Here is a 23,458-nt window from a genome sequence, read left to right on the forward strand (position 1 = left end):
CTCTTGGCAAAAAAAGTACTTACGAGTCTTTTTACATCCACAATATTAAAACCGTTGGACTTGGATGAAGATGACTTAATGAAATTCCTTCCGTTTTTTTTCTCCATATTATTCCCTGTGGGGAAAGGGATACAGTCTTAATTCTTAATGTCCCTCCCTTTTGCATCCAGTGTCATAAAAGATAGTAGTGTTTTTACCTTCTTCTTAGCCTCAGAGCTATATATTGATTGCGTATTTTAAGTTCCGTAGTTTTGATCGGATTGTTAAAATTTTCATAGTGATAATTTATTTGTTACGTGTTTTCGGTTTATTTACTGCATGCCCTGGAAATAAAAGGAGTTCTAAAGCTTTTCAGCTGGGTAAATCATGATTGAGCAGTAACTGGGCCTGGTACTGTGCTAGGCTAGGCTTTATAAAGGTAAATGAGACGTGGTCCTTGTCTTCAAGGACCTTGCAGTATGAGGGGAAGATGAATTGATTATAGCGGAGGTTTGTCAAACATGTATGCATGATTTACAGATTTTCAGAGCGATAAGCTTTAATTACGAAATTTAATCCTTTATGACATTTCATGAGATTTTGAGTATCAGTTTACTGAATCCTGGTCAACTACCTTCTGACATCCTTCATTTTCATAATAACATGAGGCAGTTTTTAAAAAGGAAGTAGAAGATTTATCTCTAATCACTTGTTCTGTCAAGTTCTTCTACCATATCCCATTTCTTCTATAGATTCTCGGTAATAACTGTTTCACCTACATTTGTTTCTCTTGATTTAAGTGACAGCAAAATTTACAGTTGAAAGTTCAATGAGTACAGAGATTTGGATTGATTGAAACCTCTTTTTCTACTAGAAGGCAAAGTAGTGCAGTGGAAAAAGCATTGGACTATATATATAGTCAGAAAGTTTGTGGTCCCAGCTTTCACTAAGTGACCATCGGGCAAGTCACTTAAGCTCTTTAAATCTGTGTCTTCATCTGTAATTGGTAATTTATAATTGGTTGCAGGCATAGATGTGTATGATAATTAGGTTACAGTTTTTGTATGCATCAATGCCTGTTAACAGTGTTTTCATTTGCATTGAAACTTTGAAAAGTTAATGAAAAGAACAGGAAATCTTTGTGAAAGGAAATAACTTTTTAGTGAATTTGCTCCAGAGAAAGGCATAAAGTTAGTGCTAAAATCATTTTAAAATAAAACTTACAGGCTCATAGTAAGGAAAGATAGACCAAATTTGAAGAAAGGTTATATATCAGTATTATTTAAGAATTGGGCTCATCATTTCCTGTATTTTGGTCAATAAATTCTAGAGTTCTGATTCTTAAATTTTAAATGCAGATGTTTATGTACATATTTAATTTTAAATACATATAGTACCAGTTTTTTCTGATTCATAAAGTTAAAACATTTAATATGGGAACTATATGGTAAACTAAGTTAAATTGCAAAAAGGCTTCTTTTTTCATTCTACCATGATAATAAATCCTTTGCATTTTATATCCAATGAATTTCTTATAAAACCTTATAAATACATGTTTAAACTTCCAATTTATCTATTGAGTAACCCCTTATTGGCTAAAACTGAATATTCTTAGAGGTACTCCTACAGGTTCAAGTGGGTTACAAATGAAACAAATAGTGCTCTATTTCCTGGGATGTGAAATTCCATTTTTTGCTTTATTTTCTTGTTTAAGGTAAAATGATAGTAAACCTTTGGGTAACACTTCCTATATCCTTTTGTAAGGAAAAGGTGAGTGTCATGGATAGTGAGAATGAAAAGGCAGTAATGTTCTGAATTGAAACAAGTTTTATGGCTCTTTGGAGAAAATTCCAGTTGTATAACTTTAAAATTTTGAGTTTTGCTCCCAGGGCAGTCCATATGGTAATAGAAACATCTGCTCATTCCAAAAGGTTTTTGGAGAAAAGTTTATTGTGTAATGTTTCAAAATTAGTATTAATTACATCTGTACTTCTCTTTAGAGCTAGGATGATCGGCAGTTATCTTGTGTTACTTCTTAATTGGGACATTGGTGACATAATTTAAAATGGTAATACCAAGCTTTTAAAAAAATGGAATGAGAAAACAGCTGTTCTTTCTAAAGAGAACAAAATTTGTATTATGTTGTAGGTTCTCTATTTGCTTGGATATTCTTTTGTAACATAACAGCCCTCATTTAAATCAGGTTTGCTTTCAAAAAAACAAAACAACAAAAAAAACACCTTTATACTGGCTCAGAGATACTGTGTGACATCTTTATTGTAAAGATCCAAGACCTGTGGATTTTTGAATTTGGGTAATGGCTCCAGGGTAGAGGTTCTTTATACTGTGCTTAACAGTTATGCATGATAGAAATGTTACCAAATTTAAAACATAACAAAAACATTTTTTAAATCATTTTATAACACCTTAGACTCTTTACTGTTGCTAATTTGTAAAATACATGTTACGTTTCTTTCTGAGGTCCAGTCTGTTTCCTTTGTAGAAATAAATTTTGACTTGGGTATAACAAATGAATAATTTGGGGTTTTCTGTTAGGTTCATTAACGTTTTGTTATGAAAATTGTCCAGTATACACAAAGAAAAAAATAGTACAATGAAATGCCCAGTATTTACCACGAGATTTAGTAGTTATCAAGATTTTGCCATGTTTGTTACCTCTATCTTTTTTTTTCTTTTTTGGCAAAAGTATTTTACAGGAAATCTCCATTATTTCACCCCTACGTACTGCATTTGGTAAAAGAAGGACATTTTCTTATATGACCACTTAATATAACAAAATCAGAGATATTTTCTTTGTATTGATTTTTTTTACAGTTAAAACCTGTTTTTCAATGATACTCTAGCTGTATGCTGACAGATATGATAGCAACATACCTCTTTAAATTTACATTAATTAAAATTAAAAATTCACTTCCTCAATTACAAAGAAGCTGTTTCAAGTACTCAGTAGCCACAAGTGACTATCATTGTACACTGCAGATAAGGAATATTTTCATCACTGCAGAAAGTTCTATTGATCACACTAGATGCTTTCTGTATCATTCTGGAGATGAACCTAAAAGAGATAAATATCTGTGTTTTAAGAAAGTATGCAAGATTGTTAATTTAATATTTGGTTCTCATTTCTTTCAGATGTGTAGACAAAGTAACAACTGACAAAGGTAAGACTTGGTCATTCTTAATCTGTCGTGTATATTATGCTGATTATTTTTATGATCTGATAGAGTAGGCTTCATCCTGATAGTTCAAATCGTTCCCATTTAAAAGTAATCTTTATTTAGTAAAATAATTGGAGAAGTTAGAACTTGTTTAAACAGCTAAGAGGTTTGGGCTGGTGGAACACTTAGGCATTATTTGGAAACCTAATGATGGGGAGTCAGATTATTTAATGTCAATTTATTGAAATTTGTTTTAAGCTATATGCTTTTTAGTAAAGTAACGAGAGGAATGGTACACAACATAGAGAGTAAAGCATAGACAAAAATCTTGGTGCTGGTAGAGACTCAAATTATAAATGCAGTTTGAAGAATGAGGAAAGAAAAGCGTTCTAAGATTTCAGCCTGGTGAATAATTAAACGGGATCATTAAGTTGTTTTCCTTTAAAGAGTTTTACCAAACCAAATATGTGTATTAAATGTAGTCTTCTGCTTATTTGGAATACGAAGGAAAGCTAATGTGCACCTTTTTCTTTTTAAACATGTTTTTAAAAAGATTTCATTCTGACTTTGCAGATTTGGTTATTAAAATTGCCCTTAACATGCTGTGCCAGTTGCTTTTCATTATTCATATAAAATATATTCATGTAAAAAATACTATAATTTTTCTAGTTATTGGCTGCATTTCTTGATGCTAAATTCAAATATCCAGCATCCTTCTTAAAACCGGAACAGATACACTTCTAAGCATTTTTCATTGTCTGTCAGAAAGCTTAATAACTGAGGGTTGGCCCATGTATTGTATATGTACGTGTGTTTGTATATGAAAAGTTAAAAGATTTTTCTTCTCATAAAGAATACTTTGAGAATGTATAACATATGTAACATGTATAAGGCAAGTTTAAAATCAGGATTTTATGCTGCTTAGAAGAATGATACTATGGTTAAGAACCAGCAACTTGAATTGGTGGCTGATTTGTAAATAATTAGATATCTGTGATTTAGGTTTCTTTTTTCTCTGAATTTTAGAGTCTGAGGCTAGTATTTCATAGTTTACCAGGCAAAAGGATTTGTTCTAGGCAGATTTTTTTTGTGTGTGTAGAAAACTTTGCAGACTAATTTGTCTAGCAAATTTTGGGGGTTTTTGCTGCTGTTACTTGAAAAAAAGGGTATGTCTGCCAAGAATGGAAGGTCTTTTTATTCAGAGGTCATTTTGAAATGTTATAATGTGATGAAAATGTAGAGACAGGTGACAGTCAAGTACCAGAGCAGTTTTTATTTTATAAAACCCCAACCTGCCTTTATCAGAGCTAAAATTACTTCATGTGTCTATTAAGAGTATGTATAAAGAAATTATTTGGGGTTGCCTTGAGGAGAACTTGGAGGTTGTGGTGGAAATTTTGAATCCCTGTTGGAGATAAATTAATTGCTCTTTGTGTAGGTGTCTTAAACCAGAAGAGTTGGCTTGTTATGTAGTTGTGCAGCTGTGGCTAGAGTAAAACTGCATTCTGGGTAACTCAGTCTAAAAATCAATCTCACTCTAATTCACTTATTAAGTGCTCTGGAACTAATATTAGAGCTCAGATTTTGAATTCAAGTTCTGCCTTTTATTGCAAATAATACCTGGAATCCAATGAATGCTCAGTAAAAGGTAGATGTTTATAAAATTTTGAAGAAATACTCTCCAACTCCCATTTTCATCTCTTGGTTTATCTATTATGGTGGCTGCTCAACTTTGAATGGTATATAGGTACATAACCGATTCTTACATGAATTTAAACAACTAGATCAGGGAATGAAGGCTGTGGTGGTCACTTTTTCGCTTGCTTTATAGTATTAGAATTTACCTCAATTCTTTCCCTTTTTCTTGTCACTTCTCAGAAAGTTGTTCTGTTACTCTGGAATAGTTTTCACGTTGAGTCTGTTGAATTTTAACTAAAGTAACTTATACTTATTTCAGAGACTGAGGTTTTTTTCAAAACTTTGAACAGGTTTTGATATTTTATAGAGGTACTGCTAGCTGTTTTATTAATATTGACAAGATATTTTCAAGATTATTTTTACTCTTACTCCAAATGACTAGAAATTATATACTTTCCTTCAAAAATAACCATGGACATGTTTGAACAAATAATATTGCTCACACACAAAAAAACAACTTGGCTGCTGTTTTTAAATTATATCAAGTTGCAGAGTGCCATGTTCATTCTTCACACTGAAGTAAATAGTGGTCCCTGTTCATTTATTTAATCCTGATGGGTATGTATAAAACAAATGGAAATTGAATATACATAAAAACAAATGAAAATTTACAAAAATAGTGTTTGTTTATTCATTGAACAAGTAATTATTGAGCATCCTGCCATGTGCCCAGCCCCATTTTAGGTACTAGGTTGTGCTGGTAATCAAATCATTACAATGAAACACTTACTTGATTAAAATAATGTGATAATGTTTGATGAAATTAAGATTTCAAGGGAAGACCTCTTTTGAGAAGGTGACATTTGAGTTGAGACCAGAATATGCAAATAGCCAGATGAAGAGCATCCCACACAGAAGAAGCTAAAAGGGGAAAACTTGAAATGTGAAAGCTATTAGTTTACCACTGCCAGAGTATTATCATCATCACAGTGGAGCTTCCAAGAGGTTTAGTAGAAATTTTGAGGGATGGAGCCTGGCAGGGTCCTTTCTTTAACCTGGCTTTGTTTTCCTTCTGTTTTCTGTTTTAAACCAATAACTATTCTTAGGATAATGAAGTATAGGGATAGTTTGCCTCAGTGTAGTTATTTAGTAATTCTAGTGTTACTTTAGCCACTAATTTTCTTTTTCTTTTAAACCTCCAACTAAAACTGTGCAAGATAAAACCTTATTTAAAAAAAAAAAGACTATCTTAATGTTTACTAAAGGGAGTTTCATGTGTTTTCGTGGAATAATGAGTATTAGAGTCAAATGTAGTAGGTACTTGAGTCATGAGTGTGCTAGCTTATTGCAGGACCTCTCAGATTTTGATTGTGAGTAATAAACAATATAAATACCAAAATATGCAGTAACTACTTAATTTAGTTGACTATAAGATAGCCCCCCCTCCCCTTTTTAAGGGATAGTTTATATAGTTAGAATTTGTAGAAAACATATTTTGAAGCACTAGGTGCATGAAAATTTGAAAGTATTAAACTCTGGGTCTCACCTTTTATTCAAAATCATTTAACTGTTTCAGTTACTCATATTATGGATGGGGTAGTAATGTTTTTACAAAGGATTGTCTAGATAGTCCTCAAATAAGTTCATTACAAACCTGGGGAGTTACTTATGTTTAGAGCTTTGACTGTTTGTCGTATCTAGTTTATAATCAGCATAATACCTGAAATTACTACTAAAATATTAGCTTGTTTTAATTTTCTTTCCTGGACCACATCCTCAGTTTTTGTTTTAATTGATCTAATTTATAGATAATAGTTTTGTGGGTTTTTTTTTTAAGATTTTATTTATTTGAGAGAGAGCATGAGCAGGGAGAGGGGCAGGAAAGGGAGAGACCCCTACCCCCCCCCCCCCCCAATGAGCAGGGAACCTGCCACGGGGCTTGATCCCAGGACCCTAAGATCATGACCTGAGCTGAAGGCAGACACCCAACCAACTGAGCCACCAGGTGCCTCTCTTTTAAAAATTAGAATTTATTTACTTTGAACAATTTTATAGTTTTGATTTCATCAGTATTTCATTTTTCCTCTGTTGGAATACCTTGTATTTTTTATCCTGTCATTTCCAGTACCCTTAAACAATATTTGTGTTACTCTTAAATATATAAACACGCATTCCCACCTGTTTTTCCCACTCCATTGAGAAAAATCTGACTTTAATTTTTACCACTTGAGGCAGCCCGGGTGGCTCAGCGGTTTAACGTCGCCTTCAGCCCAGGGCCTGATCCCAGAGGCCTGGGATCGAGTCCCACGTCAGGCTCCTTGCATGGAGCCTGCTTCTCCCTATCTCTCTCTCTCTCTCTCTCTCTCTCTGTCTCTCTGTCTCTCTGTCTCTCATGAATAAATAAATAAAATCTTTAAAAAAAATTTTACCACTTGAGTTGTACAAAAGGATGATGTGAGAAGTTACTCATGGCATCAGCTTCACAATTCTTAATTGAAAGCTTTTGAGTCTTCTTGCCAGTAACCTGGTTTCCCTAGTTAAAATCTTACTGGTTTTGAATAGAAGAGTGTTCTGGAAGGAGAATCACTAGGTTAAAAAGGCATACACTTAGTTTCAGACCTAACAATCAATATACGATCACTTTTAACTGAAGTATTCTTCACATATTAAATGATACTTTTCTAAAGTTGGCTTTAGTAGAAATTTTTCAAAGAGAGCCTCACTTTCCTTGATTTCTCTTTATACTGCTGATGTTGGAATATTTCAAAGTGGACTTTACTGATTATTTATGGGAAACAAAGCAGAGCTAATTATAGAAATACACCTGATCAGGTTTCAGAAACTCAAGTTTGAGTGTTATAATAATGTTCATGTCTCAGATGACTGACAGTACATGAGCATTTTCTTAGTCCTACTTTCTTCTAGGCCTTTATCTTAAGGTAGCAGGTATATTATTTCTCTCAGTATGAGAAAGATCTATTCACATCTGTTTCCTTGTTGGGAATGCCCCACACCCTTTAAACCGTTTTCTAGTTCAAATGATCTAGACCTCCTGTGGTTCTTCCTCTCTGTTCTAGTTTTCTAGAAGTACTGACATACCATACATATGTGGATTGTGACATGGGCTTAGAAAGCGTCTGGGGTTTATCAGCTCATTCCAGTTTACGGGATGTTTTATCATTCAGATAAGCGAGTCTTTCTGTCCCTGACATAGAAAGAAATAACTTTGTAACAGTTTGCCTATAATGATTCAGCTCTTATATATAAACTATTTTAGACAACAGTTATGTTTGTTTTGTAATATATAGTAATTCTTTTATATTGAGATCCAGTTCCTTTCAGAATCACTTAGATGCAGCAAAACGCCCTAGTGGAAGCAAACTGAAGCAGGAGTAGACAAGCTCTGATATAAAGGAATTAGCTCTGATTTCATGTTCTGACCTTTGAAGTCCAAGAAGGATCAAGCTCCTCTGAATTAAAACTAGCCAGATTGACCTAACTACATCAAGGCAAAGACCCTGTTAGCTTCAGTGCAAGTAATTGTCTTAGAGGTGACTGTGTGTCTTCTGCCTGTCTACCTCATTGTTGCTTTGATCCTAGTTAAGCTCTCAGCTTATATCTTAGCTTCTTATTGGCTGATTCTGTTTGTAACTTGGCCTCTTTGGTAATTTCAAACCCTATTTTCTTTACTGTGACACTCCCTAAACTCTTCTATCAGGTATTTGTTGCTAACAAACCATCCAAAAACTCAATGGTTTAAAATATAAAAATTCGTTATTTCTCAGTTGGGCTATCCCTCTCCTCATTGGTCTTTCAGTCTAGACATTTTCATGTCATGGTGGTCTCAAAGCAGTGTTTTCAAAAAAGGTTAAAGGCAAAGCTGAAAGGGATCTTGATGCCACCTCACATGATACAGGATGTGAGGATTGTATTTTTATATGTTAGGAACAAAAATGTTAAAATTATAAAATGAAAAATTATACCATTTACAGTAGCATCAAAAAATAGGAACTACTGGGGCACCTGGGTGGCTCAGTTAATTAAGTGTCTGCCTTTGGCTCAGGTCACGATCCTACGATCCTCTGGGATTGAGACCCAAGTGAGTGAGGATCCCTACTCAGTGGAGAGCCTGCTCCTTCCTCTCATTTGTGCTCTCTCTTGCTATCTCTCTTAAATAAATAAAATCTTTTTTTAAACAAATGAACTACTAAGGGCTTCTTAGACATGAACATACGAAACATTGTTGAGTAAAATTAAAGACGAATAAATGGAACAAATGATGTACCTTGTTCATGGTTTGAAGGCTCAATATTGTTAAGATGTCATTTCTCCCCATTGTAATACACAAATGAAATTTAATTCAAATCAAAATTTCAGTACGGGTTTTTTTTGGAGAGTTTTGACGTTGTATACTTCTCAAAAGGTCTTAGTTAACATCTGGGAGTTCACAAACTATACTTTGAAAGCCTTTAGCTTGCACTGATCAGGAACTCCACCATTTTCTAGGAGTGGGATTGACTCTTTAAGGAAAGAGGAAGGGGTAAATAGATACTTGACAGGCATCCAACCATAGCTACTACAAATAAATTATGTCCTATAACTTATTTAATCCTTACCTGACTGAAGGACATTTGATAATTCTGTTTTTTCCCTAGGTTTACAGGTGATCTTTTTGGAAGTCTGTTAAGATACAATACATATGCAGAAGTGCTTTTATCATAAATGTACAGCTTTGTGAATATTCACAAGGCAAGCCCTGTCATATAATCATCACCCAGCTCAAGATAGAGAACCTGATCAGCTACCCCCAAGTATAGCCACCGTTCTGACTTTGAACAGCACAAATCCATTTTGCTACTTGTTTGATTCTATATTAATGGAATGATACAGTATATACTCTTGGGTAGGACTTCTTTGCCCACCATTATATGAGATTTCTTTAGGTTGTGTTTGGGAGAGATTGTTCGTTTTCATTGTATAATATTCCATTGTGTAAGTATTTATTCATTTTACTGTCAATTGGTATTTGGGTAGCTTTTAGTTATTGGCCTTTATAACTAGTGCTGTTGATGCATATATTATTAATTAGTATGATTTTATTGAGACATAATTCACATGTCATGAAGTACCTTCAGTTATGTAATTCTGTCCCTGTAGGTTTTCCTTTTCTGGGCATTTTTATAAACAGACTTATACATAGAATATATGTTTTGGTTTTGTGTCTGGCTTCTTTCACTTTGCAGAATTCTGAGGTTAATTCTTGTTGTGGAATGTATCAATATTTTCATTCCTTTGTGTGATATTTCTTCTTATAGAAATACTCCCATTTGATTTATCCATTTATCAGTTGATCTACTTTTTAGCTATCGTGAATAATAGTATGGATGGATTCTTTTGATTCTTTTGGGTAGATAGCTACAAGTGGAATTTCTAGATTGTATATGGTAATTGTATGTTTAAGAGCCTGGCAAAGAGTTTTCCATAGTAGCTGTGACATTTACGTTCCCTAGTGATAGATGAGGATTTCTGTTTCTTCACAACCTTACTGTTATTTGTTACTGTCATTCCACTATTCTGTCAAGCCAGCTGCTTTTTAGGTTGGTGGGGTACATGGTAAGACCAGTGAATCCCATGAGCATGGGTCCATCCCTGGATTTCATTTGCTGAGAAGTGAGTTCCTTGTTCGAAGAAATGCTGTGTGGAAAACCGTGACTGGGATAAGGCATTCTTTAAGTCCATAAATTGTATTTTTTTGCAGAAACACTGTATGCAGGGAAGGCAGATCCATATCCAGAGTGTTCTGAGACCAAAACATTGCTGCTTCCATGATGGAAATGATCCGTTTTAATGAACCTGGCATTAGGTAGCTGGCTGATAGCCCTGAGAATGGTACCATATCAGGGACCCAGTGTTGGTCTCTGGTGCTAAGCAGATGGCACTTAGCAATCCCTATACCTACAATGGCCTTGGTGAGGCTCTGGGTTTGGTTTCCAGCAGTCTCAGCTCTGCCGCTATAGGAGATAGGGATTTCTTTCAGGGTAGGCATAGAAACTTTCAGGTCATTTATTTGGTGCTTGAGCTTGGAATTTGAATCCCTAAGCACATCCCTGTTTCTCAACTTCGTCAAGTGCATTTAGAAGCAGCTAGCCGATTTCATGCTCATTAGCTTGAAATATTCTAAGGAATCAAGTATGTTGTAACCAGAACCTTGTTTCTTATTAAATAAGTATTTGATTAGGAGTATGCATTGGTGATTTTGGGGGAAAACAATGAAAGAATAGAACTAAAAACCGACACCAAAGAAATACAAAGGAGTGGGGCATCTGGGTGGCTCAGTTGGTTACACATCTGACTCTTAATCTCAGGTCAAGTCTTGATCTCAGGGTTGTGGCCCCATATTGGGCTCCACACTGGGTGTGGAGCCTACTTAAAAACAAAAGATTTATAAGAGAGTATTATGAAAAATTATCTGCCAAAAAATTGGACAACCTATAAGAAATGGATAAATTCCTAGAAATATAAACCTCCCAAAACTGAATCAGGAAGAAATAGAAAATTTGAGCAGACTAATTATCAGCAGTAAAATTGAATCAGTAATCAAAAAACTCCCAATAAGCAAAAGTCCAGGACCAGACGGCCTCACAGGTGAGTTCTACCAAACATTCAAAGAAGAGTTAATACCTATTTTTCTCAAATTATTCCAGAAACTAGAAGAGGAGGGAAAGCTTCCAAATTCATTCTGTGAGTCCAGCGTTACCTTGATACCAGTGAATACCAGATAAAGACATAGTACCAAAAAAAGAACTACAGGCCAACATACCTGGTGAACACAGATGTAAAATTCCTCAACAAAATATTAGCAAACTGATTTCAACCATACTTAAAAAAAAAAAATCATTCACTGCAATCAAGTGGGATTTTTTTCTTGGGACACAAGGGTGGCTCAGCATTTACAAAGCAATCTGTGTGATACATCAATAAGAGAAAGGATAAAAACATGATCATTTCCATAGATGCAGGGAAAACATGTGAAAAAATATATCTGTGCATGAGAAAAACCCTCAACAAAGTAAGTTTAGAGAGAACAGACCTCAACAGAATAAAGGCCATATTTGAAAAACCCACAGCTAATGTACTCAATTATGAAAAATTTTTGTCCTAAGATCCAGAACAACACAAGGATGTCTACTCGTACCACTTCTTTCAACATAGTACTGGAAGTCCTAGCCACAGCACTCAGACAAGAAAAAGAAAGGGCATCCACGTTGGTAAGGAAGAAGTGTAACTTTTACTATTTGCAGATACAGAAAGCTCTAAAGTCTCAACCAAAAAGCTACTAGAACTGATAAATGAATTCAGTAAAGGTTGCATGATTCAAAACCAATATAGAGAAATCCATTGCATTTCTGTACACTAATAATGATGTAGTAGAGAAATTAAGGAAACAGTACCATTTACAATTGCACACACACACAAAAAAATACCAGGAATAAACTTAACTAAAGAGGTGAAAGATCTGTACTCTGAAAACTATAATACATTGATGAAATAAAATGAGATGACATAAATGGAAAGATCTTTCATGCTCATGGATTGGGAGAACAGATATTGTTAAAATGTCTCATATGGCTCAAAGCAATCTACAGATTTAATGGAGTTCCCTATCAATACCAACAAGTTTTTTTTACAAAACTAGAACAAATAACCCAAAAATTTATGGGGAATCACAAAAGACTCTGAGGGGCCAAAGAAATCTTGAAAAAGAAGAACAAAACTGGAGGTATCATAATACCTGATTTCAAGCTATACAATAAAGCTGTAATAGAGCAGTGTGGTACTGGCACAAAAAACGACACATATATCAATGGAACAGAATAGAGAGCCCAAAAATAAACCCATGATTTTCTAGCCAGTTTGTCTTTAATAAAGAAGGCAAGAATACACAATGGGAAAAGGTCTCTTCAATAAATGATGGGAAAACTAGATAGCGACATGCAAAAGAATGAAACTGGACCATTTTATTATATTATATACAAAAATAAACTTGAATTAAAGACCTGAAACCGTAAAAATCCTAGAAGAGAGCATAGGAAGTAATTTCTCTGATATTATGGCCCTAGCAACTTTTGTCTAGATACATCTCCTGAGTTAGGGGAAACAAAAGCAAAAATAAACTCTTGGGACTATGTCAAAATTAAATACTTCTGTGAAGCAAAGAAAATAATCAGTAAACAAAAAACTCTATTGAATGGGAAGAGATACTTGCAAATGACATGTGCAATAAAGGGTTAGTATCCAAAATATATAAAGAAGTTCTACAACTCAACACCAAAAAATCCAGTTTAAAAAAAGGGAAGGCAAGAACAGACGTTTTTCCAAAGACGACCTCCAGATGACTAACAGACATATGAGAAAACCCTCAGCATCACTGATCATCAGGAAAATGGAAGTCAAAACCCAATGGGGGGAGGGGGAATCCCTGGGGGGGCTCAGCGATTTAGCGCTTGCCTTTGGCCCAGGGCGCGATCGATCCTGGAGTCCCAGGATCAAGTCCCGTGTCGGGCTCCTTGAATGGAGCCTGCTTCTCCCTCTTCCTGTGTCTCTGCCTCTCTCTCTCTCTCTCTCTCTACATGTCTATCATAAATCAATCAATCTTTAAAAAAAAAAAAAAACCCAATGGGGGGAAAACATGCATTGAGATACCTCACACCTGTCGGAATGACTAAAATCAAAAACACAAGAAACCAGTATTGGTGAGGATGTGGAGAAAAAAACTGGTTGGCAAGGAATGCAAACTGATGCAGCCATTGTGGAAAAGATTATGGAGATTGCTTAAAAAATTAAAAGCAGAACTACTATATAATACAGTAATTCTACTATTAGGTATTTACCCAAAGAATATGAAAACACTAAATGGAAAAAATACATGCATCTCTTTATTGCAACAATATTAACAAGAGCCACATAATGGAAGTGTCAGTCGATAGATGAATGGATAAAAAAGTGACTATATATACACATATATATATAGTCTATATATACATATATATTTATATATATTCACATATATAATGGGATATTACTCAGCCATAAAAAAAAAAAAAGAAACTTCGCATTTGCAACAATGTGAATGGAACTAGAGGGCATAATGCTAAGTGAAATAAATGATAGAAAGACCGCTTTCTTATGATTTCACACATATGTAGAATTTAAGAAACAACCAAAAAAAGAAAAAAAAAAAAAACCCAGATCCTTAAATAGAAAAAACTGATGGTTACCAGAGGTGAAGTGTGTGTTTGTGTGTGTGTGTGTGTGTGTAATAGGTGAAGGGGGATTAAGATACACTCACTATGAGCAGCACTGAGTAATGTATAGAACTGCTATATTGTATATCTGAAACTAACATAACACTGTATGTCAATTATACTGAATTTAAAAATTTTTTAAATGTATATGAAACTTAAAGTTTCTCTTCTCTACTGGAGTATCAGGGTCCTTGATTAAGCAGAACCAATAGGATATATACAGAGAGGTTTATTTTAAAGAATTAGCTTATGTGATCGTGGTGTCTATCAAAATCCACAGGCATATCTACAGACTGGAAATTCAAATAAGAGGTGGTATTGCAATCTTGAAGCCAGACTCTATAAAATCTGTCTTTGCTCTTAGGCCTTCAACTGATTGGATGAGATGTACCCAGATTATAGAGGGAGGTTTACTCAAGGTCTACTGATTTAAGTGTTAATCTTATCTAAAAAGGACCCTTAGAGCAATATTTAGGCTGGTGTTTGACGAAACAGCTAAGCACCATTGTGGAGTTGGGGAAGAGAGGGTTTTCCACACAGCAATCAAGCAATTCTCAGACATCAGCAGGATATCCAGGAATTCAACTCAACTCTGACACTGTCTGTGAGGAAATAACATCAGATTCCATAGGTTAAGGGCTCAGTCCTATAAGACTGCTTCCCTACCCTTTTTTTCAGATGCCAGTAGCAGGTCCAGATTGTTACCTGTTCTGAACAACTGGCTATAAATCACAAGTACCCATGACCCCCTCCTTTTGTTAATTTGCTAGAGCTACTCACAGAACTCAGACACATTTTACTTACTGGATCACTGGTTTATTATAAAAGGATATAACTCAGTAACAGCCAGATGAAAGAGATGTAAAGGGCAAGGTATGGGAGAAAGGGTGAGAAGTTTCTGTAACCAAACCAACATGAGTTTGCTCCTTGGTGAGTCACAGATAGAAATTATAGTGGTTAAGTCGTTGGACAAAGGAAACCTTATTTGCAAAAAATAAGGCGATGGCAGAGAATAACTTCCAAAGCTGTGACTTCCCAAGTAAGGGTGAATTGCTTCCTTTTATTTAGGATGAGGAATCTTTAGATAGAGAAGCCTTATCTTTATGTAGAGGCTGGTATAAGGCCATATATGCATGCGCCTTAAGGAAACACACCTGTATATAGGTATTGTGTGTTATGTGAATGAGGTTTGTTCTCCTTGGGCAGAGTTTAATATTATAATGAGGTAACAGTAATTGGTCATTCTAGAGGTTACTCCATGTTCCATGCGGGCAAGTGCAAGTCAGGGTTTGGGTGGTCTGGGCTGGCTGGAGGTCTTGTCAGGACAGTCACTGTTACTTGAGGGATGGATTTTATTTCCATTTGCCTGAGTGAAAAGATAAGCTACAAAGAAGAGTTTAAGGAAAAAATGTATGACAGAGTTTGGTGAGTACAAGCAGGTGGGCAGTAAAGGTCAGGTCTTGAGGTCTAGCTGGTGTCATTTTCCCTTCTCTCTCTTGTTAGAGCATGCCATTCTCCCCAAATATCCAGGTGTTTACCAACCTGGAAGCTCTTTGAACCCTGACTTGGGTTTTTATAAAGGCTTCATTGTGGCCATGATTAAGTCCCATTCAACTACCAGGCCTTCCTTTCTCCAGGAGTTGGGGAGCAGGGGAATAAAAGTTCAACCTTTTGACAATCAGCTGCCTTCCTTAGGTGGGGTCCAAAGTCAACGTTACTAACATGACAAGAAACACCTTTGTCACTCTTAACACTTAGGAAATTCCAAATGTTTGGGGAGCTGTGAGTTAGGAACTTGTGGGTGAAGACCTAATATATATTTTTCTTACAAATTACAGCATCACGTTAGCCAAGTTGACACATAAATGACATTAAATTAAAATTCATGTCTTTATTTTGTAGATTTTATGTTCTTATTTCTTTGTTAAGCATCACTCTTGCTTTCTCTCTTTAATTTTATCTTTAATTCCATTTTGTAACCCTTTCTACTTCTGTTCTATTTTCTCAGCTTAATTTAACACCTTTTCTTCAAGGTTAGAGAGTAAGTCTTAGTGGGGGGAGGGGGAAGAGAAAGAATCTCAAGCAGACACCCTGCTGAGCATGGAGCCTTCTACAAGATGTGATTTCATGACCCCGAGATCACCCCCTGAGCTGAAATCAAGAGTCAGATGCTTAACTGACTGAGCCACCCTGGTGCCCTGTATTCTTATCTAATGATGTACTTGCCTTTCATTCTAGGATATATTTGTGTGTGGGGGGGGGGGGGGGGTCTTTTTTTTTTTTTTTTCCTGTCCCCTGAATTGCCCATTTCTTTCAGGTTGTTTTCCCCATTTGTTTCTTTAGCCTCTCAAATTTTCATCAAGTTTTTGGAGTTCAGTAATTTTCTTCTGATTTTTAGAGTAAAATACTAAAATTATGGGAGGTATGTGTGTACAGATTAGATTTCTCTTCCCTGTGAAGGGATGATGTGGGCATAGTCTCTCTCTGGGCCATTTCTGTTTCTTCAGAGAGAAATTCTGGTATCTCTGGTTACATGAGGTGGGTGGGAAATCAGTGAGAAGGGTCCTCAGCATTTATTATTTTTGCTTCTATTTAATTCCCCCTAGTCTCTGATAATATTTTACCTCTGCCCTAACCTGAAACTGTTTATGCCAGAACCTGTCTAGTTCAGCCTTTCTTAAATGGTAAAACCAAGGGTAGGAAGGGTAGTTGCTGACAGCATGGGATAATAGTCTGGGTGTTCAAACTACTTTTAAAACCTTCACCTGCTCTTTTTTCACTCTTACGCTGTGTAACCCCCTTTCCAAGGCACTTTGTGACTTTGATTCCTGTTCCTTTTTGAAGTGGCTGAAAGAGTGTGTGTGTGTGTGCGTGCGCGCGCCATGTGCATGCTTGCTTGTTGCTTGTTTATTTCCCCACCTCAAGTTTAAACCCTGTTTGATATATAAAGTCTTTATCAATATCCTGGTTTTGATCTTCTAAAGTTTTGTTGAAATGAAATCATGGGACTGTTTTCTCCTTTTGGGTTCCTTTGGCTCTGGGTATTAGTCATTTTTATTCTTTCCAGTCATTTTAGTAGGAAATAGACAAAAAATATATTTCAATCTGCTGTGTTTAAGTCACCTGCACACTATTTAAAACTTAAAACCTTGATTAATTCTAATATCCCTCTTATTTATTCTAATCTATGTAACATTCATCCCACCAAATCTATTTTTATTGTTTAGTTTCTTATATCTGAGAATGTGAAGAGTGTGAATCACAATGTTTATGTTGGAGACATCTCAGAGATCGTCTCTAATCCTTCATTTTATAGATGAAAAAATTGAGTCTTTCCGTTAATGTCTTTTACTTTAGAACACATCACCCGAATTAGTGTCTTAAAACAGTTTATTATTTCTCTTTGTTCTTTGGTTGGCTGGATGGTTCTCCTGCTGTTCTCTTGGGCTCATTGGGCAGCTGCAATCATATAACAGCTGAAAGGGCTTGATGGGGCAAGATGGCTATGCCGGCATGTGTAGCAGTTGGTGCTGGCTGTGGGCCAGCACCATGGTTTTCCTCCTCATGGCCTCTCATCCTCCACTGGCTAGTCCAGCTTCTTAATAACATGGCAGCCTGGGCAGCTTTCCAAAGAGCAAGCTTTGCTTGCAAAAGTGCTTCTCTCAAACCTCTGCTTGTGTCACATTTACATTTTATATTCTATCAACAGAACTCTTTATATTCCATTGCTTTGGACCTTTCTGTATCATTAAAAATCTTGGGCTTTGCCCTAAAACCAAAGGATTAGAAAGTTGCTTGGTGGACATGGTATTAGAAAAAAGATTCTAGAAGAAGGAGAATTATGTGATTCCAGCATTTCCTAGCATCAAGTTACTTGGTAGCTCATGCATTCTTTTCTAAAGTTGTTGCCAGAACCACAGTGTTTGACCACTGGATTAGTTTTCTGTTGCTGTGTAACAAATTACCACAACCTGAAAACAACACTCATTTATCATCTCTCAGTTTCCCTGGGTCAGGAGTCTGGACACAGCTTAGATCTGTCCTCCACTTCAGGCCTTAAAGGCCTCAAAATTAAAAAGGAAATGACTGGTAGATAGTTGGTTATAAAAGTTTGGGCTTTTAGGATAGTACTTGAACTCTGGGAGTGGATGAGATCATGTAGGTGTTTTCAGTGAGAAGAGAAGAAGCAGGCCTGTAAACACCAACATTTCAAGTAGAATATGGAGAGCCCAAATGAGACCAAGAAGGATGAAAGGTCCAGGAAGAACAAATGGTAGAAGTAAAGGAAAAAGTATTTTAGTTTTTTAGGAGGGGGTAGCTGGGACAGTAGTGGCAGATGCTACTGAAAGATTGTGCATAATTAAGAACAAAAATGCATCAGACCCTTTAGTTCAAGGAATCTGTGGGTTAACTATTGTATTCCATTATAGTTTTCTTTGTAAATCTTCTTTTCAAATCCTACTTTATTTTATACACTCAAAAATAAGAATCCTAAGGAGTATATAAGCTTTATTACATCTCAGAGGATCCCATGGTACACAAACATAAGAGTCCTTGCTCAGCATTGGTCAAACCCTTGCCAAAGCAGTTTTGTTGGGGTTTTTTTTGTTTTTTGTTTTTTAAGATTTTGTTTATCATTTGAGAGAGAACGAGCAAAGGGAGGGGCAGAGGGAGAGGCGGTCTCTCTGCTGAGCAGGGAGCCCAATGTGGGGCTCCATCCCAGGACCCTGGGATCATGACCTGAGCCGAAGGGAGAGGTAGATGTCAAACCTGCTGAGCCACCCAGGCACCCCCACAAAAGCAGTTTTAAAGGAAGAGTAGCATCACAATCAAAATGCAAGATCTAGAGATGATACATAATGCAGAGATCACGATAGTTCGTTTAGAGGACAGGTGAGTTCAAGGTTTCTTTAGTGTAAGAGTATTGTGGTTAAAGAGCATAGTCTTCAAAAAATCAGACAACCTGGATTTGAACTCTGCTTTGTCCTGAACTTCCTACGTGTCCTTGGCAAGTTTCTTCATTTTTCCATGTCGTTTGCCTGTCTGTAAAATTAGGGAAGTATGTAGTAAGTACCATTTTGATGGGAATATTTTAAGAATTCATTGTGAGATGATACACAACTACTTAGAACAGTGGCAGTCACATAATAATATTCCTTATTAATGGTCATTAATTAGGTTAGCCGAAGTGCTAGCTCCATTTTTTAGGTGACTTTGTATGTGTGCTGTTATGTTCATTTTGTATTTACTTGTAGTTTAACTATTACAAGGCAACTAACTCTTTCATAGCACATGGCAAGTGCTTCCCTATTAAAGCACCACCATGGTCTGTCGCTTACTATACTGAGTACGTACATCTGGAAACCCTGAAGTAGGTGGTTATTATGATGGATACTACTTAACAGGCAAAAGTAGATTACACAGAGAGAATGATACAGAGTGAGAGGATACTCTAGCACTGAGCTGTGGCATTTAAATCTAAAGGACAGTCAGACGGGATCCCTGGGTGGCGCAGCAGTTTGGCGCCTGCCTTTGGCCCAGGGCGCGATCCTGGAGACCCGGGATCGAATCCCACATCAGGCTCCCGGGGCATGGAGCCTGCTTCTCCCTCCGCCTGTGTCTCTGCCTCTCTCTCTCTCTCTGTGACTATCATAAATAAATAAATAATTAAAAAAAAAAAAAAGAAAAAAGAAAAAAATAAAAATAAAGGACAGTCAGAGGAAGACTACATGGAAGACATTCGGAACTTTATCAACAGCTGTTTTAGTGGAATAGCAGAGGCAGAGACCAAATAGCCAAATGCCTCTTTCTTCCTTATCTTCACTGTGGTCAAGGTCTGCTCCTTTTGCAACCACCCCCCCCAAACCTGACCTCAGTCTATCAACCCTTTATCCATTAGAATTTTTAAGTAAGGTCCTTAGTAACATTAGATATACTACAGTTGCATCCCCCGATCTTAAATTACAACTCTCAAACCATCTCTTTATTATAAATTCACTGTGTGCTAGACTGATCTCCATTCAAGTCCTGTAACTCTTACCGTGTAACCTTCAGATTCTCTAGTATCTATGTAATTTCAAATTTCTTAGGCTTGGATCCAAAACCTCTACAGTGTAGATAAGTTATATTTCCTCAAGGTCTTATTGCACACAGTTCTCTTTAGGTGGACTTCCAAATTTCACCCTGTAGTATTTCTGTGCCCTGTTATCTCTGAGCTTTTCTGTTTTTGTAGCATTGTTGTGTTTTCCCTTTTCTTAAACTTACCCTCAATGTCAGTGTCACACCCATACTTGAGTACAACTGTCTTTACATGCCCATATACTCTGCACACTACATTTTACCATCAAAATATGACAGTGCACTTAGGAGAGAATGGATTGAAAGACCTGAACAAAAGCAAAACTGTACTATGGTTAATTTTTTAAAATAGATTTTACAATACAAAACTACTTCTGGAATAAAGGAACCAGTGAATAAGCCAAATCCAGTGAATAAGCCAAAAGTTGGGAATAGCTTAAGAATAACCTATTTCATGAAAGTTGAAAATGATCATTTTATGTGGACTATGCTAAATCTAGATCATAACACTATAATCAGACATGATAATGGTAATTCCCAATTGTAGGTAGGTAGCCCAGATCCCTTCCTCAACTAGACCCACTGATGTTTTTTTCTCAGCAGACATCTGTTCTGAACTTGTCCAGAACAGAATTCATATTTTTGCTAATGTTTTCCTCAAAACAACAAAAGACACCTGATCTTTTTTTTTCTCTTGTTTTCATATTGATTTTCTGCTTAAATGATCTGTCCATTGTTGTCTGGGGTGTTAAGGTATCCTACTATTGGATATAATACAATTATATCCAATAATACAATTATTATCGATGAGTTTCCTTGAACTTGTTAGTAGTTGATTTATATATTTAGCTGCTCCCAAGTTAGGGGCATAAATATTTACAATTAGATCTTGTTGGATAGACCCTTTGTACTTTGACCATCTATCCAGTTGCTCAGGTCATAAATCTAGAAACTAAATCCATGAGACCTCTTTCTCTTCGCCCTCTATTCTAAGAAGTCATTCTTTAGTCCTGTCTGGTCTGTCTCCTAAGTATTTTACAAATATCCACTATTTTCCATCTCCAATGCTTGTACTCTTTTTCAGGCTATTATTTGTTGCCTGTTCTATTGCAGTAGACTTTTAGAATCCACTCCTGCACCTCCGGAGGTCATTCTCTAGCTTACAACCAGAGTAAATGTTAAAAACCTCCAAATCTCATCATGCCACATTCCAACTTAAATTCTTCCTCTGGCTTTCTGTGGCCATTAGAATAAAAAGTCAAAATCCTTCAAGGATCTTTTTTAGATTTTATGTATTTATTTTAGAGCATGCCCTTTAGTAGGGGGGTGAGGGGAGCAGAGGGAGAGTGAGAATCTCAAGCAGACTCCATGCTGAGCACGGAGCCCCATGCAGGGCTCCATCTCGCAATCCTGAGATCCTTACCTGAGCCATAATCAAGAGTTGGACACTTAAGGGATGCCTGAGTGGCTCAGGGAGTGATCCCAGGGTACTGGGATCAAGTTCTGCACTGGGCTCCCGGCGGTGAGCCTGCTTCTCCCTCTGCCTATGTCTCTGCCTCTCTCTCTCTGTCTCATGAATAAATAAATAAAATTATTTAAAAATCTTAAAAAATAATTGGACACTTAAACCAACTGTGAGCCACCCAGGCACTCCAAGGACCTTCTTTATTAGACATTTTCCTGCCTCTTCAGCAGCAGTATAGATGGTGACAGTTTCTTTCCTGTTCTTTCTGCTCCAGTCATATTGGTCTTCTTTCAGTCCCCATCTCATGACATTTGCACATGCCCTTCCTTCCTATTTCCCTCTATCACCAAGCTAGCACTTTACTTAGCCTTCGGAATCCAACCATATCTATTCAAACTTTTAAATCTTAAATTTTGAGCTGTAGAGATCTTTCAGTTAATGAACACTAATTTTCAAAATGTCAAGGGGAACACATCCTTTCACTCTCTTAAAACTAAGTGAAGTCTTAATGTTTCTAAGAGACAACTAATTCAACTAATGCTTATACTTTGAAAATTAATAGTTTAGTTTGTGATTCTAATTTTTTGACCTAAAATTTTAATAGCCATAGAAATTTTATAAATGCTCATTAGTATTTTTTATCCTTTATTTTGTCTTAGTGCCACAGTGGCTGATATCTACCCTGGAATAGGTAAGAAAGAAAATAAAAGCATAGATACAGTAAGTAGTGGAGAAAATGACTGGAACAAGAAAGAAAAATCTAATTTAAGTATTTAAGCACATATTTACGTACAAGCAGCCTTGTTAGTTTAAAAATGAGTAAACCAGATTGAAATGTACTAAGTTAATTTCATAATTGAAGTTTGAAAATCTCTCAGCTTTGTTCTGTTTTTTGTTTGTTTTGTTTTGTTTTGTTTTGTTTTTAAGATTTTATTTATTCATGAGAGACAGACAGAGAGAAGAGGGGCAGAGACACAGGCAGATGGAGAAGCAGGCTCCATGCAGGGAGCCTGACGTGGGACTTGATCCCGGGTCTCCAGGATCAGGCCCTGGGCTGAAGGCAGCGCTAAACCGTGGAGCCACCTGGGCTGCCCTGTTCTGGTTTTTAATCATAAAACATTCCTTCCATTTATCTGTTTTGAGACAAATACCATGTACAGTTTTAGATTAAAAATTCACTTTCATGGAATAATTCTCGTGATCTTTAAGTCAGTATATTGCATAAATGAGATCCTCTCTTGGCACCTTGAACCTTAGGCTGAGTGGAAATTACCCAAATCTGAATTAAGCTCTTCACTGGGCACTTTTCCCATTTCTCTTTTATATGGTTATAGGAGTGGTATAATAGAAAGAATACAGACTTTGGACTTAGATATACCTGGGTTCAAATCCCAGCTCCACAGCTTAATTTGTGAGGCTGGTAAAGTTATTTACTTGCTTTCCTCATCTATACAAACAAGAATAAAAATTACTTGACAAAGTGAGGACTAAATTTGAAAAAAAAAAAAAATCGTCATACTGTTAGGCACTTAATACTTGTCAAATATTTAATTTGTTACTTTTCCAGGAAAAAAAAGTAAATACTTAAATAGAAATGAAAAGACTTTTACTGTGGTTTCTTCCCAGCTTACCAACCAGCCATTCCCTGTTTCATCCGACAGTCAGTGTTAGCTTTTGTAATCTTGAACAAGTTATTTAATTTCTCTAAACTTCAGTTAGAAAACTAGGGCAACCTGAAGGAGGACCAGATCATACTAGGATGGCCCTTCTGACTTGAAGTGTTTTATCATGATGAAGTGGCTCTGATCTTTTAG

At 36.2% G+C, this 23,458-nt stretch overlaps 1 protein-coding gene across 2 annotated transcripts in view; it reads left to right on the forward strand.

Annotated features, from left to right (window-relative positions):
- The window catches only part of ZFP91 (ZFP91 zinc finger protein, atypical E3 ubiquitin ligase), a 47,724-nt gene that overhangs the window by 1,884 nt on the left and 22,382 nt on the right, over positions 1 to 23,458 (forward strand). For both annotated transcript variants that reach the window (XM_026012809.2, XM_026012810.2), the window contains exon 2: positions 3,133 to 3,161. In XM_026012809.2, coding sequence (XP_025868594.1) covers positions 3,133 to 3,161 — 29 coding nt within the window. The remainder of the gene's footprint in view (positions 1 to 3,132; positions 3,162 to 23,458) is intronic.

Source organism: Vulpes vulpes, chromosome 5 (genome assembly GCF_048418805.1).
Source record: "Vulpes vulpes isolate BD-2025 chromosome 5, VulVul3, whole genome shotgun sequence".
Taxonomy (NCBI): Eukaryota; Metazoa; Chordata; class Mammalia; order Carnivora; family Canidae; genus Vulpes; species Vulpes vulpes.